Source organism: Lycorma delicatula, chromosome 5 (assembly GCF_047948215.1).
Source record: "Lycorma delicatula isolate Av1 chromosome 5, ASM4794821v1, whole genome shotgun sequence".
Taxonomy (NCBI): Eukaryota; Metazoa; Arthropoda; class Insecta; order Hemiptera; family Fulgoridae; genus Lycorma; species Lycorma delicatula.
The window spans coordinates 22,354,153-22,374,103 of NC_134459.1; the positions used below are offsets into that span (position 1 = coordinate 22,354,153).

The window sequence follows — 19,951 nt, forward strand, 5'->3', positions numbered from 1 at the left end:
TCAAAACAAAACCATTTTGTTTTCTCTAAACAATTTAAATATAAAATTTTACAACAAAATATCGACAGGTATATGTATCTATATAGGTTTAAATCTATGAACGGTAGAATACAATTATACCAGCTGCTTTATTATACTTGGCCATCAGAACTTTTTGTCTAAAAGTTAAAATTTTTTTATAATTAGAAAATCTGTTAACAAGGTTGTACTGTTCTTGGTAAGTTGTTTTTTTTAAATCCTTAATAAAAACTTTCACCAAGAAATCATTCTTTGAACAATGATAATTTGTTCATGTTGATCTTTTTTTCATTGAAATTTTAAATATTTATCTTTTTCAAAGTGGTAGTATAATTTTTTTTTTTTTTTAGATGAAAATATGTGTTGTTAATTTTCTAATTTTTATTTCTATTTTGGTAGTAACTTGATGGTTTGCAGATTTTCTGCTTAAATATATCCAGAACACAAATAAACTATTTTTTTTTTCAAATACTTACGCCATAATACTATTTTTTTTAAATAAAAATGCTGATATTTAAAAAAATAATTGTGATTTTCATTTTGAACTCTTCCACCTTGTGTATCATAGTTAATTTTTTTTAGTTATACTAAAATTTAATACACATACAGTAATAATCTAATTATAAAATAATTTTCCATTTTTTAAACACTGCATAGTTACTTTGACTTAAGATGAACTTTGATTTGGTGCTAGTGAAATATTATTATTATTAGTTAATCGTTAACATGAAACTTATTTGTTTACCTATTATACATAACTAGTTATTGAAAAACTTTATGATTGAATGAAAAAAATATATTAGCAAAAATAAGTGTGTTTTTATAAGAAATAATTGGCAATTACATATATTTTGATTGTAACTTTTGAGGAGTGGTGGTAATATCTTAGCATAGCACTCTTAAAGGGACTTGGTGAGGGCTTAAAGGGGGCTACCTAACAGTGATAGAAAGAGGTCAAGTTTTGGTGACTCATTTAATAACAATCGCATAAAATATGTATTGCAGTTGTCAGTCCCAATTAATAAGATCTCTATCAACCAAAAGCCACCATCAACTTTACAACATTTACAAAAAGATTGTAACAGGTGAGTTTATTAATGTAACAATGGTGTAGTATGTTTAGAAATACCGGAACTTGTGTCAATGATGAGTAGAAGAGAAGTTGTCTATAATGCATAATAATTTGGTGAAGTCAGTATGGTTTAGATTCACCATTAAAGAGTTTTCAGATTCTTTTTCTCATTAGATGTTCTGTCATTTAGTTCTTCATGAAGGATCTTATAAGTGCTCGGCTTCTAAGTTTTATGCCTGATGGGTTTCTAAGCTTCTTGCTTTACAACACAAAGATTTGACATATAGGATCTGATATTAATATTGCTTGAGCATTACAACATTGAAAGTGATGTAAGACTTATGTTTTATTTGTAAATAAATGTAATGACAAAAAATCAACCCGTTCAATGAAGTTACACTAGCTGCCAAGGAAACCAAAAACATGTCAGCAAACATTTTCTTCCAGAAAATTCATGGTGAGGCTAATTTTCAGCCTTTCATCTGGAGGGCCCAGGTTTGAATTTCGATGAGACATGGCATTTTCACACGCTACAAAATTGCCATTTCATCTCAAATAAATCCCTAACGGTCTAAAAAAAAAGGTTGTTGATTTCGTGAAACGTACATCAAAATTGTTCAGAAGTAAATTTAAAGCCCTTAACTTAAAAACAAGCTTCACAACGTGTTAAGCTCTGGAATCATTTTCTTGTACAATAGTGCCCACCCACCCAGCTTACAACCAAACGTACTTGAACTCTGCAAGAACAATTCAAATGGAAAGTGTTAGGTCATCTTCCTCCTTACAGTCCAGCCTTTCAGCACTTTGATGACAGTGAACATAAAAGTTGAACCAGTGTTGTTCAAATTATTGACAGATGAATTTTATGACAATGGAATTCAAGAGCTTCTGTAATAAAAGTGTCTCCAAAATGGAGATTTTGTAGAAAAATTTGTAGTTTATGTTCAATGTAACAAATTTAAACTAAGTTGGTTTTTTTTTAATTCCTTTCAGCAGAATCTAGCATCTGAAAATCCAAAACGTCTTTTATATGTAGTATGATCATCTCACTTCAAAGTAACTGTGTCAGTAATTGTAAAAATTGATTTATAAATTTTTACTTGTCTTTATTATTGTTATTATTATTTTTTTTTTCAATATCTAAGTAACACATCTGGTATCCAAATAATAGTTTTTCAGTATCTCTTTTTTGTAACACTAAAGTGAATTTATATTAAAAATTCTGGTTTATTTTTATCAGTATTTTATATTAATGTGAATTTGTTGATTATTAGTATCTTTCCTATTTTATCTCCCGTGGAATTTAATATTAATTACTTGGAATTCTAAATATGTATTGTAAAGTCGTTTTAAATTCAATAATTTTTTATTATAAAGGTCATTTCAACTTGTCTTTAATGGTATAAGGACTCTTTTCCTCCCAGTTTTTTTATAATTTTCTAACTATATATTAAATATTTATTTATTTATCAGTATTATAATATTGTACACTCATGGGTGCTAATCTTACTGTATATTTTAATGTTAGATGTAAAATTGTTATTTAAAAAATACAAATGAAAATAGTTAACGTAATGCTTTAGTTATTTCCAGATTTAATAGTTTATGAATAAATAATTATGGATTAATTAGATAATGAAAGTAATTTATGGACAATAAATCTGTTTTGTGATATTGAATTATGTGGATCTAGTGCCAGTGATTATATATTATTAAGTCTTCATGTTAGAATTTACAGTGACATGAAAGCAGTTGCAGTGCCAGTGTTGTTAAATGGTTTTATCATTTAAATTATTTTGTTGTTCTGTACATGATGGTTGCCCATTTTGTGAATTACTTTATTCTTAAATCTGTATGTTGATTGTAGTAGAAAGTTTCTTTAAACTATGCAGTGTTAAAAAATGTAAAATCATATTATCTTTTCAATTTAAGTAGTTGTATGTTAAAGAGAATAATTGAATTTTATATAAAAAAATTTTATGGAAATGAATAATTAATACTTATGCATAATTGTATAACAGTGATTTTTCAAGAAATATTCCGTTGTTTGTTGAGTGTTTTATATATATATATATATATATATATATAAAAGTTTTTTGAAAGGTATTACTAAAACCTGTAAATATTTACACTTTAATTATTAAGTTGCAAAGTAGTATAAACATCACAAAGTCAAAGATTGTTCAAAGAATATTATAAAAACTAAGTTGCACAGTTCTTTATAATTATAATTTTTTGTGTTTGTGAATTTCTATTGATGAAGAATTTTTTTTTGTCTTCAGTCATTTGACTGGTTTGATGCAGCTCTCCAAGATTCCTTATCTAGTGCTAGTCGTTTCATTTTGGTATATCTCCTACATTCTACATCCCTAACAATTTGTTTTACATATTCCAAACGTGGCCTGCCTACACAATTTTTCCTTCTACCTGTCCCTCCTATATTAAAGCGACTATTCCAGGATGCCTTAGTATGTGACCTATAAGTCTGTCTCTTCTTTTAACTATATTTTTTCAAATGCTTCTTTCTTCATCTATTTGCCGCAATACCTTTTCAGTTATCACTGTATCCATCCATCTGATTTTTAACATTCTACTATAGCACCACATTTCAAAAGCTTCTAATCTTTTCTTCTCAGATACTCCGATTGTCCAAGTTTCACTTCCATATAAAGCGACACTCCAAACATACTTTCAAAAATCTTTTCCTGACATTTAAATTAATTTTTGATGTAAACAAATTATATTTCTGACTGAAGGCTCATTTCGCCTGTGCTATTCGGCATTTAATATCGCTCCTGCTTCAGTCATCTTTAGTAATTCTACTTCCCAAATAACAAAATTCTTCTACCTCCATAATCTTTTCTCCTATTTTCACATTCAGTGGTCCATCTTTGTTATTTCTAATACATTTCATTACTTTTGTTTTGTTCTTGTTTATTTTCGTGCGATAGTTCTTGCGTAGGACTTCATCTATGCCATTCATTGTTTCTTCTAAATCCTTTTTACTCTCGGCTAGAATTACTATATCATCAGCAAATCGTAACATCTTTATCTTTTCACCTTGTACTGTTACTCCGAATCCAAATTGTTCTTTAACATCATTAACTGCTAGTTCCATGTAAAGATTAAAAAGTAACGGGGATAGGGAACATCCTTGTCGGACTCCCTTTCTTATTACGGCTTCTTTCTTATGTTCTTCAATTGCTACTGTTGCTGTTTGGTTCCTGTACATGTTAGCAATTGTTCTTCTATCTCTGTATTTGAACCCTAATTTGTTTAAAATGCTGAGCATTTTATTCCAGTCTACGTTATTGGATGCCTTTTCTAGATCTATAAACGCCAAGTATGTTGATTTGTTTTTCTTTAATCTTCCTTCTACTATTAATCTGAGGCCTAAAATTGCTTCCCTTGTTCCTATACTTTTCCTGAAACCAAATTGGTCTTCTTCTAACACTTCTTCCACTCTCCTCTCTATTCTTCTGTATAGAATTCTAGTTAAGATTTTTGATGCACGCCTAGTTAAACTAATTGTTCTGTATTCTTCACATTTATCTGCCCCTGCTTTCTTTGGTATCATGACTATAACACTTTTTTTGAAGTCTTGACGGAACTTCCCCTTTTTCATAAATATTACACACTGGTTTGTATAATCTATCAATCGCTTCCTCACCTGCACTGTGCAGTAATTCTACAGGTATTCCATCTATTCCAGGAGCCTATCTGCCATTTAAATCTTTAATGCTCTCTTAAATTCAGATCTCAGTATTGTTTCTCCCATTTCATCCTCTTCAACTTTCTCTTCTTCCTCTATAACACCAATTTCTAATTCATTTCCTCCGTATAACTCTTCAATATATTCCACCCACCTATCGACTTTACCTTTCGTATTATAAATCGGTGTACCATCTTTGTTTAACACATTATTAGATTTAATTTATGTACCCCAAAATTTTCCTTAACTTTCCTGTATGCTCTGTCTATTTTACCAATGTTCATTTCTCTTTCCACTTCTGAACACTTTTCTTTAATCCACTCTTCTTTTGCTAGTTTGCACTTCCTGTTTATAGTATTTCTTAATTGTCGATAGTTCCTTTTACTTTCTTCATCACTAGCATTCTTATATTTTCTATGTTCATCCATCAGCTGCAATATATCGTCTGAAACCCAAGGTTTACTACCAGTTCTCTTTGTGCCGCCTAAGTTCGCTTCTGCTGATTTAAGAATTTCCTTTTTAACATTCTCCCATTCTTCTACATTTTCTACCTTAACATTTTTACTCAAACCTCTTGCGATGTCCTCCTCAAAAATCTGCTTTACCTCCTCTTCCTCAAGCTTCTCTAAATTTCACCGATTCATCTGACACCTTTTCTTCAGGTTTTTAAACACCAATCTACATTTCATTATCACCAAATTATGGTCGCTATCAATGTCTGCTCCAGGATAAGTTTTGCAGTCAACGAGTTGATTTCTAAATCTTTGCTTAACCATGATATAATCTATCTGATACCTTGCAGTATCGCCTGGCTTTTTCCAAGTGTATATTCTTCTATTATGATTTTTAAATTGGGTGTTGGCAATTAATAAATTATACTTTGTGCAAAACTCTTATAAGTCGGTCCCCTCTTTGATTCCTTTTGCCCAGCCCGTATTCACCAACTATATTTCCTTCCTTGCCTTTTCCAATGCTTGCATTCCAATCTCCAACTATTATTAAATTTTCATCTCCTTTTACGTGTTTAATTGCTTCATCAATCTCTTTGTATACACACTCTACCTCATCATCATCATGGGCGCTTGTAGGCATATAGACGTTAACAATCGTTGTCGGTTTAGGCTTTGATTTTATCCTTATTACAATGATTCTATCGCTATGCGTTTTGAAATACTCTACTCTCTTCCCTATCTTCTTGTTCATTATGAAACCTACTCCTGCCTGCCCATTATTTGAAGCTGAGTTAATTATTCTAAAATCACCTGACCAAACGTCGCCTTTCTCTTCCCATCAAACCTCATTAATTCCTACTACATCCACATTTATCCTATCCATTTCCCTTTTTAAATTTTCTAGCCTACCAACCTTTTTTAAACTTCTAACATTCCACGCTCCGACTCGTAGAATGTTATTTTTTAATTTTCTGGTGACCCCTTCCTTAGTGGTCCCCACCCGGAGATCCGAACGGGGGACTAGTTTACCTCCGGAATATTTTACCAAGGAAGGCGCCTCCATCATTGCTATATGAAAATGCAGAAAGCTACATTTTCTTTGAAAAAAAGCAACTGTAGTTTTCCATTGCTTTCAGCTGCGCAGTACTCAGAGGACTGAGTGATGTTGATATGGCCGTTTAAGTCATCCTGACTCGCGCCCCTAATAACTACTGAAAGAGCTGCTGCCCTCTTTCAGGAAGAATAAAGAAACATAATGAACTTCAAAAATTTAATTAATTTTTATAAGAAAAAATTGCTTATAGTTCATTCTGGGCAGCTCTCATGTACTGAATTAAGTGTGAGTTATTAGATATTAGTTTTTTTTTCATACTGTTATGTTTTAGTGTTTGTGTAAAGCGGTTTCAGTGGATTTGTGTAGTGCAGTGTATGAATTTTTAAAATAATAATTGAATCAGCCTTTGGACAATCTGTAATGTGCATAGTTTCTCATTATTTTTTTTATTTATTTCAGTGTTACTGTTATATATTTTTGTATTTTAATTTTTATTTATATATTAGATGAGTTTTTTTTAATAGGATTAAATTATTTCAGGACAGTTTACCTTACTTTTTAATTTTCCATTATTTCAGAATTCAAGAGGAGATTTCTTATCGACGGCTACTGAATGATTGATGATTCGTGTTTATATGATGAACATAACATGTTGAACACGCATATTTTGTAAATTACGTAATAATGATGTGTCTTTATGTCGCTTAAAAATTCCTCTTTTTCATTAGTTACCATTGATTTTTCAACGTGGCTATAATTGTTAAAAAGCTACGTATATATTTTTTTATTGTAAGATTGTTCAGTGAACAGCAGTTTGATGGTAATAAATTTTAATCTGCATTTTCGGTACCATGCAAATATTATCGAGAGTTAAAAATAGTGAGATTTTGTAAAAACTTTTTTTAAGAATTAAAAATTGTACTGTGATTTTATAGAAATTAAACTGTTTTATTTTTAATGAATTCATTAACCTTTTAAAATAATTTACACTCGTTCCAGCTAGTTGGCATATTTACCATTTTTAACATGATTTAAACAGTCATTTTAACATGATTGTTCCAGTATTGTTTACAGTATAAAATTGACTACGTTGATCTACTGGATGCCAAAATGTATTTTTGTCTTAGTTCTTGTATACAGACTTGTGGAATAATGTAGTAGAATTGAAAGATTATACTGTCAATTTTATTTGTTTTTTATTTTTTATTTATCTTATTAAGCAAGAGGTTGGTATTAGCTAAAATTACAATTCATTCAGTTAACATGGTAACCTTTTATAGATATTATTTTGTATGTTATTGCAGTAATGTTTGATTGTTTTTATTTGATATTTTTTTTATTTACATTTTTATATAAGCTCCTTATAGTTCTGTGCATATTTTTTTATCAGGATGCAAGTTGTTTTAAATTGTCTTATTTTCTGCTAATTAAGTAGCTTTTTACTTCAGTGTTTTGTGACGTTATATAATTTGTTTCTTTGTTATGGTTTATAGAACTGGGATAATTTCATTAAAGAAATTTATATAATTTCAATTAACTGTTAAAAATCTAACCAGTAAAATGCAATTAGAGATTTGTGCTGATAAAGCTAAAATAAAATTTGGCACTATAATTATTTACATCCCCAATTTTTTCACATTAAACTTTTTGCTGTTGTATTTTTTTTTTTGTATGAAAATATATCGCACCAATACTTAACCAATTAAAATAAATTTTAGTTTTCAAGATTCATTCGCATGTGCTTTATCAATAAATTTACTCCTTACTGTAATGATATGTACATTTATTATGATATTTGTGTTATTACTGAATCTGAAATTAATGATATATGTAACATAATCTGTGTCTATTTCTTGTTCCTATTTTCTGCTATCTAATAGATTATCTTACTTGACAAAATAATGAAGTATATCATACTTTCCATTATTTTTTATATTTATACTTTTTTAATTTTAATAATTTATTTTAAAAGTACCTATAAAATTTAAAAAAAGGAAACAAATTATTATTTCTTTAAAATTTTACACATCATTTGGTAAGTTTTTCAAGCGATATTAGCATGCACTTAGTTCACTATATAAGTCCATTTGTTTACATTTATGGTCGGTGATCTACATCATCAAGTAAGTGTAGACCAATTTGTGCAGTCTATAATTGTTTTGTAAGTACTTAATATTTTCACGCATTTATTATTTTTTTTTTTAGTTTTTCATGCAGTAGCGTATTGTATTTTATTCTTAATTTAGCAGAAATGTAGTCACAGTTATTCTAATTAAGCAGCAAAAAGTTTAATAGTAGTCTGAAAAAGAAATAGAATGGTGTTATTGAAAAAAAAAAACATTTTACTTGAAAATGTTCGTAAAAATTTGATTTTTTTCAAAGTGCTCTTAAAAACCTTAATAAAAAAAATCATTCCTGAAGAAAATAGAGAAATTTTATGGTACCATTGGAATTAATGTGAATAATGGTCCCCAGAAGTGGACAAAAAAAAATTGATGAACAAAAATATGAACAGAAGTGAGATTTCGTATGGTGTAATGACAGATTAAAATGTGATTAATGGCTTAAGAAAAAATTATAACGTTCTCATTTAGAGAAGGCTGAGTAGTGACTTGATAAGCAGATCATTTACCCCCTACAAATGCACCAAACCAAGCTATGGTGAGCTAACCATGACAAAATTTATTGAAAAAAAAAAAGAATCGATTAGCAAATAAAATTAGGTCATCCTTCACTTGACTTAGCCCTTGTGATCTGGCTGCTCTGGGACAAAGATTTTCTTAACATCAGTGATATCCTGCATAATGTGATGGAGAAACTCAAATAGTATTTCTGAAAAAAGAGTTTAAGAGCCATTCCAGCAGAGGAAATATACCAGTACATATACACATATGAAGAAAGCTTCAGATTGTTAATGATTATTATTAAAAGATATTATGAAATATTATTATTGTTAATGTATGTTTTACGAGTACATCTGGGAATTAAACTATCTCCCCTCATGTGAACGTACTTCTACCAAAATAGTAATAAAATATTTCATAAACTCAATTATAATTTTAATCTGTTTCATTTATATATTTCATGAATAATATTCTTAAAAAAATTTGTACCAAAAAAGTAAAAGTAAAATTAGTACAGTATGTAAAACATTAATCTTAGTATTCAGTTAACTTAAAATCTATCCTTCGTTTTATTATTAATAAGTTTTATGTATGATAAATTTGAATAGTGACGTATCAGTTACTTTTTACACATTCATAAGAGTATATTGTGCACTTATTGTCTTTAGTTTTGAGATTTTACACACCAAAAATAATTAAACAGGATTTCTTGAAAGCAATGTTATATCATGGTAAATAAATACATTGAATTAAATTTGGGAATTTCATTATGGTAGAAATGGTTCTTCAGCTACCATGATTGGAATCATTAAGTAATAGTGATTTAGATATTATTCTAATTACTTAAATGTGACTATTACAAAATTCTATATTTGAGTTACATAAAATTAAATGATTGAAGTCAGATATTTTAGGAGTTTATTTTCTTAAGAGATACTGTAAGGTTGTATTCATTTGTATGAAGCATTTTTACTGTATAAATTAATTTTGGTTAGATAATGTTCATTGCTTGATGGATATGTTAAAAACAATTGTGCGCCCTTTTATTTCTTTGAATAAATTTATGTAAAATATGAGTGCAAATAGATGAAATTGATTTATAATCTAATTATATATTCTAGTTGTGTTGGATTTTGTGTTTGTGTGAGTGTGAGATTATCAACTTGCCACTTTACTCCCACTAGACCTTACTTTTAGTTCAGTGTAACCTTGTTCAAAGAAGTTTTTTTTTCTTATGATTTATTAAAATGCAATTAATATTCAGAATTTCTTCATCCTAACGTCTTTAAGACCAACTATTTATAGTGCACTTTTATGAATTTTGTTCAATTGTACTGATGCGTAAAGTTTATTTTTTATAATTACTTGTTTAAATTAACAGAGCTAGATATAGCTCTGTTATTTGATCTAGAGAGCAAGGAGTAGAATAATCTATGAAATATTATAACCAACTCTACATATATTTAAGAAAAATGCTTTTTCCATCTGACGTGCTGTCCATGTTTTCTTGCCATACAATGCTTTTCTTATTATAAATCTATTCTCCAAGAAATTTGCATTTCATACATAGATTTACAAATAGATAAGCAATCATAAGAATTATTTACGAAATAAAGATGAAACTGAATCTGATGACTTGGTGAAACTACATGTTGGAATGTCATCTTGGAAATTTTTCTTTTAATGTGATAGAATCTTTTATTATATTTTTACCATAGAGGCAAAATTTTGGATCATCAGTTAAACTATATAAAATTCAAAATATTCATGTACTGTAGTACTTAGTGTCAGTACTTGTTGGATGGATGTACTGTTTAACATTAGGTTTTTTGGAGCCATTCATTTGTGCAATAATTATAAGTTACAAAAAATGTTTAGAATTTTCCTAACTGCAGCTATTGTTAATGATATCTTTCCTTAATCTTTACATAATTGTTTTCTTTTAGTTAAATCATTATTATTTATTTGACGTCGGTCAGTTTGGTTTACCCTCCTTATACTTAAAATCTGGCATCAAAGGTATGAAGAAACCCTTTATACTGCTGTTATGGGTCAGTCAATATATTTTCATGATACTTAACCAGTCAGTCCTTCATTTGTATGAGGCAATGGTTAAAGCAGTTAAAGAATATTGGAATTAAAATAGGAATTAATTTTGAATCAATTTAAAGTTGTTTAGATAACTCTTCTTTTCCTTTGTGAGGTATAGAGAATTTAGTATTACATCTTCTGACTATGAAGTTCATTGTACTCTCTGGAATCTTGTCTTCCTAATCAATTAGCAGTTGATATTGGAAATTTAATTTGCTTACAGTGTGTTTAAGAGGAAATGCCTTCATTTTGCTATGTAGAATATTATTTTTTGGAATTCTTTCATCAGATCTAGGAAAAGCAATTGCTTTAGATAAAGCAGCCAGGTTTTTTTTAATCCTTTGGCAATGTGCGTAGAAAAAATAAATCTCATCTTCCATGAAGATGCGATGTGTACAGTGCAGTTTCCTTGTAAAAATTTTTATTTTAGAGGATGGTTGTGAATAGCTATAAAGAAAGGTCATGGAGACTATCAGTTATTAGTTTTTTAACAGCCACTAAAGATTTGCTGCTGTTAATTTATTGGAGTGTGAAATTTTTTCTTAAGCATTAATTTTTTATTATTAATTTTGTTTTTCTTAAAATTATGATTTGTTTAATTACATATTTGTATTACATTTTCACAGTTTTTCAGGGCTGTTTTTATTAGTTTTTTCTTCTTTAATATATGCTGCATGAATAAGATTATTACTTATTGAAAAATAATACATTTAAAAAAATACTAGCCTAGAATGCTTAAGAATTCCATTTACGGACCTGAATTTTCCTTCTTCTCTTGATAGGAGTTAACAACTTCTGTTTGATAATATAAGTAAAACCCATTTAAATCCATAAAAAAGAACAATATATAAAGAATATGCTTTTTTGAATTATTTATTTCAAGTTTTATTATATTGTGAATTCTTCAAATATTTGAAGTTGAGCATTAACTATTTAATTGTTATTGATTGTATGTATTTCATATCAGTATTAATGTAGAATGATTTTTTATATATATATGTAATGCTCCGATTCATAATTTTTTTCTCTATCATTAAAACACTAATGTTAATTTAATGTTAAGATAAAGTGTTTGTAATCTTCTGTAAATAATTTCTGTAGGCTCATGCACTTCAGGTATTAACAGGATTATTTCCTTTAATAATTCTTTTATAATCCTTTATTTAATAATTTTAGACTAAACTTGTTTATGCTACAATTAATTAAAAGGTTTATAACTTAAATTGAAAAATAAGGCAAATGTTTTTTGGTTTGGCCTTTTTTTTTTGTTTTAGTGTAATATAATCATTTATCTTTATGCAATAACTGGATTACTAAACCAGTGATTTCCTCTGATCTATTGAAAAACACATGTCTGTTATCCTCTGGAACTTTGATTATTGTAATAATTAATGTTTCTTAAAATTGGTCGTCCTGCCACTGGATAAAAATGAGTAGAATATAAAGTAATAAAATCTGAAAATTGTATCTTATAAAAGGAAGCACTGGCAGTAAGTACAAATATTAAGAGTATAGAAAGGATTTGTTATAACCAACAGCATTATCAGTATCAGTTATCGGTAACAGCCAACTGTTTGGAGCTGTGACAATTGCCATTGTTAAATTACATAAAGCTAGGAAAAGGTGGCTAAAAAAAGAATGTAAAAACATAAAAGATCTAGGAAAAAAAAGAAGTATAAGAAGGTAAAAAACATTACATGGGAGAGAAGAAATCCTACCTATAAAGTGAGAGAAATTAAGAAAAAAGATAGTAAAAGATTTATAAAAAATGAGAAAAGTATATAGATGACCTGTACATAGGGAGAGGAAACAGGAAGATGAGGTGGAAGAAGTTATGGAAGAAGAGAAACACCCACCAGTTTTGATATTTGAAATTATACAAGCTGTTTTTAAGACATGAAAAACAGGGAAGCAAATAGAAATATATTAACTTCCAATAGAACTCTTTCAATTTTAGAAGATGAAGGAATGGATGATATACTCTCAGTGTGCTAAACAATCTATGATGCTGTATTACGGGCAGAAAATTATGTTAAAACAATAACTATATCGATATCTAAAAAGGTTGAAACTAAAAAATGTGAAGAACATAGAACTATCAGCTTAATATCCCAATATGCAAAAATAATGATGAGAGTTAGGAATAAAGGTTTATTAAAAAAATGGAGAAGAGTTCTGGAGAAGAACAGCTTGGATGCAGAAAAGGAAAAGGAGCAAGAGTAACAGTAGGACAAATCATAATGGTTAAAGAGAGATGTTTTAAAAGAGGATGAGGCTTGAGCTTGTATTTTATAGACGTGAAAAAGGCATTCAACAGAGTACATTGAGGAAAGTTATTTGAGATACTGAAAGAAGAGTTAATTGGATAAATAGGAGACAGATCAGAAAATTGTGTATGAAGAAAAAAAGCAGTTGTGAAAGTAAATAAGAATCAGACAAATCGATTAGAATTAGGCAGAGGAGTGAGACAAGGCTGCTGTTTATCACAATCACTTGTTCACCATTTATGTCGAGGAAATGTTGAAAGAAATATTGGATGGCCTAAAAGGAGTAAGCATAGATGGAAGAAATATAAATTGTGTCAGATTTGCTGATTTTAGCTAAATAAAAAGATACAGATATCTCAGGACAGTACTAACTGAAGACTGGAGGAGTAAAGAAGAGATTAAGACAAGAATTGCAATGGTAAAGGAAACCTTTTTTAGAAAGAAAGACAACTTTGCAGCAACAGGGATCTGAACCTAAAGAAGAGATTGGTAAAATGCTATGTTTGGAATACTCCAAACATAGCATTTGTACAGTACACAAACAACTTTTGTACAATAGTGAACATGGACATGAAAAAAAGGAAAAAGATAAGGTCAAGGCTTTTGAGATGCATGTCTGAAGGAAGATGGAGAAAATAAAATGAGTGGACAGAGTAAGTAATGTAGAAGTGTTAAGAAGAGTAAATGAAGGTAGAACAATATTGGCAATTTTCAGAAGGGGAAAAGTAAGCTGGATTGGGCATATAGTTAGAGGAAAAGGAATAATAAATTCAGTTCTTGTAGGTGAAAAAAAGAGGAAGGAAGAGTCAAGAAGAAAAGCATGGAACACAAACCAGATGGAGACAACAGTGGTACCAGGGACCTGCAATGGTGGTGGTGGTGAAATTATATGAATGCCAGTATATGACAAAAAAATGGTCAAATATGTTGTGTGTGATCATTATACACATCCGATCACACAGAATTTCCAGTAATTAATTGCAGTGAAACTATATTTAATAAATACTTCATGTTTATTTCCGATTGTTGGTTGTAAAGAGTTGATTGCAAGTCTCACTTTTTTAATCACAGTATAATTCAATGAAATCATTTAGGGAATAAATAAATTATTTCATTGTCTGAGACATTCATTTTAAGTAAAATTTTTAAACCATTGTATAAAACTTAATTATATTAGGCTATTGAAAATAGCAGGGAGATCTCTGCTTGATATACATATGCTTGCAAGCATGCACAAATATATATAATTAGCAAAAATGTTAAAAATTTGATTGATTTCTCTAGTTTCAAGATGTGGCACAAAAAGTGTATACATTTTTCAAAATAAATGTGCTTTATTACAAAATGAAATCTTTAAATTTAAACACAGATGCTGCAAAAAAATGAAATCATATCTCTACTTATAATAAATTCATTTAAAAATCTTTGGAGGTCTTAACATTAAACTTTAAAAATAAAAGTTAAACAAATATATACATTTTAAAATTAAACACTTGTAGATTTTAATGTTTTAAGCTGTTGCTGTGGATGTTTTAATTTCTTATAAATATGCAATGTTATTAGGTTTTTATTTTTGTATTAATTTTTTTTTCACCAATTATCTGTCAGTAAATCAGTTAAGAATTGAATTATTGAATATCATGTCTTAGATTTTCAAGTTTAATTAATGCAATTGAAATGATTATAGTTGAGCTTTTAAAATTAATAATAATATTTAGCCATTGGTATATTATATAAACTGATAATTATTTTTTCTCAACCATCATAAAATGTTTAGTAATAGCACGGAAGATGGTTGTTGTAAGTATATAATTATACAAAAATATTAATCTAAAACACATATAACATCCAAATAAAAATGGACACCTGTGAAAATGATATTCACAGGCTCTAAATATGGAGATTACTTAATTAGAAGTAAATCTTCATGTTTGTATCAAAAGTTTTATGAACTTCAGAATTTCATTTCTTTTGTAAAAAGTAACTCTATATGTTTTTTACTTTATATTCATGCTTGTTTTTATACTTGCAGTATAGTTTTTATATAAGAAAGTTAAGTACCTTACCAAATTAGAAAATTGTGTGATTTCATCATTTGTAACACGGTAAGTTATGGCTAATGATGTTATTTTTATTCATATTGTTAGTCTGTTTTTGTTTTTGTTTTTTTTATAGTGTGTTATTTATTACTATGAATCGTGTATAGATAATGAACCATAATTTGTAACCTTCATCATATACTACTTCACTTTAAAAAAATTAAAAGTATTTTATTTATTGTAAGGTTTTTTTTTTTAAATAGTAAATATGATTTCATTATTAATGAAAAGCAGTGAAGAAACAGTTAAAAGTATTTGGTAAAAAAAAAAATAATAATTTCGTGGTTATTATTTAATATATTATAATTAAAGAAATGTCATTTTCATTAGCATTAAAAGTTTTAAATGGCCACAGTATTGAAAATTTGATTTTTTATATTTAAGATTGTGTATAATGTGTGTACCAAATTTAGATTCAGTAGTTTATAAAAAATATACTTAAGGAAGATAAAGCATTTTTAGATCTGTGTTCATTAGACATATTTTTTCCAGTTTAATATTTAGAATGTTGCAACGTTTGTTATGATTTTTTTTAAACCAACATATATTTATTTATAAACATTTACTGCTCAATGAGTTATTAATTTTTGATTATTAAATTTTAATTTGGAAGAAATTTAATACTGTAACATCTTTACTTACGTTTATTTAAAAATAAACTGTTTTATTGAAAAGTGTTACACAATTTATGGTTCATTTGACATGACATTTAGATGTATCCTACTTCTAATTTATTGAACAGGTATTTGGTATTATTATTTGTTGTTAATAGTTAATTAATTGCACATTTATATGCCAGTTTGATCAGCATTTGTCTTGAACTTGCTTTTATTAATTATTATATGAATTAATTTATAAAAGTAATTTAGATTTATAAATGTTCTTAGTACACCATTGTAAAATAGTGTTTGTATACTAAAATTTAGTGAATAGAAATTAAAAATTAGTATAAACAGTTTTATCAGTTAATGCTATATATTTTTATTAAATCAATAATTAACTTTTTTCCTTAATAAAGATATCGACATGTTGATTGAAAATCATTTATCTGAGCTTGTCAATAATAAATCATGTTCATGCCCTGGATGTGCCGCATATCTTTGTATGTGGTGATTATCTCAGCATGTAAGATCCTGCTCAGATGCGGTGCCTGCATTAATCCTTTATTTATGTTAGTAACTCTCTTGATACAAAAGATATGGATCAACACAATTTTTATTTGCAATATTAATAATAATTGTAGTTTTTAAACTGGTAATGGTTAATAGGGGTGTATTTGATTTTCTAATAAAATATGGTGTATGGGTAGTTGTTATAAAAGTAATTATACAAAACGACTGATTAATATTCCATCTCAAACTAAAATAAAATATTCTTTTTAAAAGATTTTTTTACTTTCATTATTAGTACAGTTTGGAGTTATCGAACTACTTATCAGTGATAACAGCAACTTAAACTCTATTAGTTGAGTTCCAAACCTAGTTAACATATAAAAAAAGCTTCTTATAAAATAATTTACTACAATAAATTTAACTTCATTTTATTGTTATTGCATATTATGGTATGGTTATGCGTTAGTTGCTTTATCACATTAGCCCATTGGTTATTATTATTATTATAACTAGCTGAAAATGAAACAAAATAGAATGGTATATGTTTTAATTTTTGATGCTGACAATTATGGCCTTTAGCCCTTTATAAATTGCCAAAGAGCATCCAATTACCATCCAGATGTATCAGGCGACTTCAGCCAGAATTGTTTGACTTCTTTTTAAACCAGCATATTTAATTAAGTATCAACCACTTGCTTTTATTTTCCATGAAGATATTTTCATAAATATACTAAATATTGAGGCTTTACTCAGATATAATTTTATGAACATATAATATCTCTCTCCTTATCTTTTTTCTTTAGTTTGTACTAAAAAAACAAACCTGTTTTATGTTAAGTAATAAAATGTTTAGTAAAGATCTAGTTATTATGTTAGCGGGGAATGTGTTAGGTCATGTGGTTGCCTGGAGAACATTTCTTATAGTTACTGGTCAGTATAACATTTTATTTACCCCTTACATCATTTGAGTAAAAGCATAATATAAATATATCACGCACACCATAAATACCAGCATATAAATTTTAATCTATTTTATGGAGATTTTGAAAAACCATTATAACTGACCTACCATATAAATTCAGCAGCAAGCAGAAGCCATTACTTTAAATATACATCTTCTAAACACTTCTGAAAACATTGTTAAATTTTTATTTAGTATTACATTTAATTTTTAACTATGAGAGTTGTGTGAAATATGATTATTTCAGTTAAAAATTCCAGGTTTTGTAAAAAACAATTGTAAATCTGTAACTAATTACCGGTTTAATGAAAAATTTGTTAATGATTTGGCAGAAAAAGAAGTGCGTAATTAAAATGCATTACATAATTAGACAAAGCATGTCAATATGAATTAGAAAATATATAGCCAAATAGGTACATGAAACAATTAATTTTAGCCACTTATTGTAGCAGGTTTTCATTCACAGAGTTTAATTCTAGCCCAAGAGTAATAAATTGTAAACTACATTATCGATTCCATTTTTCACAGTACATTATAAAGTTTTTGAAGCGTCATATAAACTGTATTCTTTTGCAGTTATAAAAGTACCAAAAAATAACCTGGTTATTCATAATGCTATGTGTCTGTATATATTAAAAAATGGGTAGAGATACTTCTCAGTATTCACTAAAGACAATAATGAAGAAATAATTTTTTTTTGTAAATAATATGAAAGAAGTATTACTGAATTTTTAATTATTTATTTTTATATATATTTATTGTTTTAATACACTAACTCAGAAAAATTAGAAAATAATAATTTAACCTCTGATTTTTAATTTTATTTTGTTTTATAATCTGTGCTTATCTACAATTTATTATATAATTGTTTGTTAAATTTCAAACATCTGAAGATGCTTCAGTTGTGATTGCTTTTGACTTACGATTAAATTAAATATTTTAGTGACTGTTAGGAGATATTTATTATTGACACTGTTGATTTTATATCTACTTGTTGTCTAATAATTTATCATCTTAAACTTTTTTTTTGCAGATAGTGTATTTGCACCTAAAGATATTGACCTTGATAATGGAGATATAGATGATGCAGAAAGGGAACTGGAAGCATTCAAGAGATTCTGTTTACAGTCTGTTCCACCAAAACAAAAAGAAAAAGTTCATTTGAACATTAAAGATATTGTACTTAAGAAGAAGGCATCTGCTATTAGCTGTAGTTAGGCTGGTGAGAAGACAAGAACAATATGTTAGATAAACATCTTTTTTTAATGACAATGAGGATTTTTTACCATTTACTGAATGCGTAAGATTCATTATGATAGTATTTGAAGGTGATGTTGCAGATTTTCCCATTAATTTAAAGAAATGATTTAAAATAATTGTGAGTTCATAATTATATAAGATTTCATTTCTGATAAAAATATTTGATATCAGAAACACTATTATAAAAATTGTATTTTGGTATTAATTATTTTACGGTTGTGAAATGTACTTTTAATCTCGCATCTTAAATTAATCCTATACACTTTTTACATAATTTTTTTTTCTGTTAAAGTAATGCCATTTTTAAGATATATTGTGTAATATTTTATTTTTCTCTTTTACTTTGCTACATTAAAGAAGAATTTACTCTTGTTTTGAAATAAATATTTGTATTATTCTTAAATATTTATTTTTTCAGTAGTTTGAAAATCTCAAAATGAAATATTGATGGTTTTTGTTATATTTTATTTTTATGCATTTGCACTTAAAACGTTACTAGTTTATGTACAGAAATATTATGTTTATTGTGGCTGAAATTATGAAATAGTATTAAGTTTATTGAGGCAATATAATATATTGCCTGAAATATATTTATAGAGGTTAGAATTATTGTTATAAATTAAATTAGGTTAGGTTAGATTTCACTTTATCATAAAATGTTACATATATTGATAAATGTGATTACTATAATCCCTGTATAAATCTTTTAATAGTTAATTATCATGATCATTATAATGATTATGATCGAGGAAAAACTACAGTAATGGATTTTTTTTACACACTTGCAATATTTATTTCTAAAGATTGTTAATTATTACAAGTAAAATTGAAATGGATCATACAGTGCAGAAGAGATACACACTCAGACTGCCTCTTGTATTACTGCCAAATTATTATTATTTTTGAGCTGGTGTTGTATTTGTTATACTACATAAAAAATATATATATATAAATAATAAATATAATTATTAAATATTGTTTAGTTTTTTATATGTTTCTTTTTTTTCCTGTTTCACCTCATAAATATTTATGGCTGTGACAAATGTGATGGATCATTGGTATGGAATTTAAAAATGCACGCCGAGAGACATCATCTAAAGTGGGGAATGATTTCACCACCGCATCATGTTATATAGGGTCTGGCAGAAATAACTCCCTGATTTCCCCCTCCCGCTGATGGTGGAGCACTAATAGTACATGGCGTGAAGTGGTGAATTGGTATGAAGTGG

At 27.8% G+C, this 19,951-nt stretch overlaps 1 protein-coding gene across 5 annotated transcripts in view; it reads left to right on the forward strand.

Moving 5' to 3' along the window:
• LOC142324799 (uncharacterized) overlaps positions 1-19,711 on the forward strand; it is a 91,692-nt gene extending 71,981 nt beyond the window's left edge. For 4 of the 5 annotated variants that reach the window (XM_075365798.1, XM_075365800.1, XM_075365799.1 and 1 more), the window contains exon 22: positions 18,496-19,711. In XM_075365798.1, coding sequence (XP_075221913.1) covers positions 18,496-18,680 — 185 coding nt within the window. In that variant the 3' untranslated portion in view covers positions 18,681-19,711. Of the gene's footprint in view, positions 1-6,886; positions 7,235-18,495 lie in introns of those variants that run through there. The other variant, XM_075365802.1, reaches the window with a different exon arrangement.
• Positions 19,712-19,951: the final 240 nt, after the last annotated feature.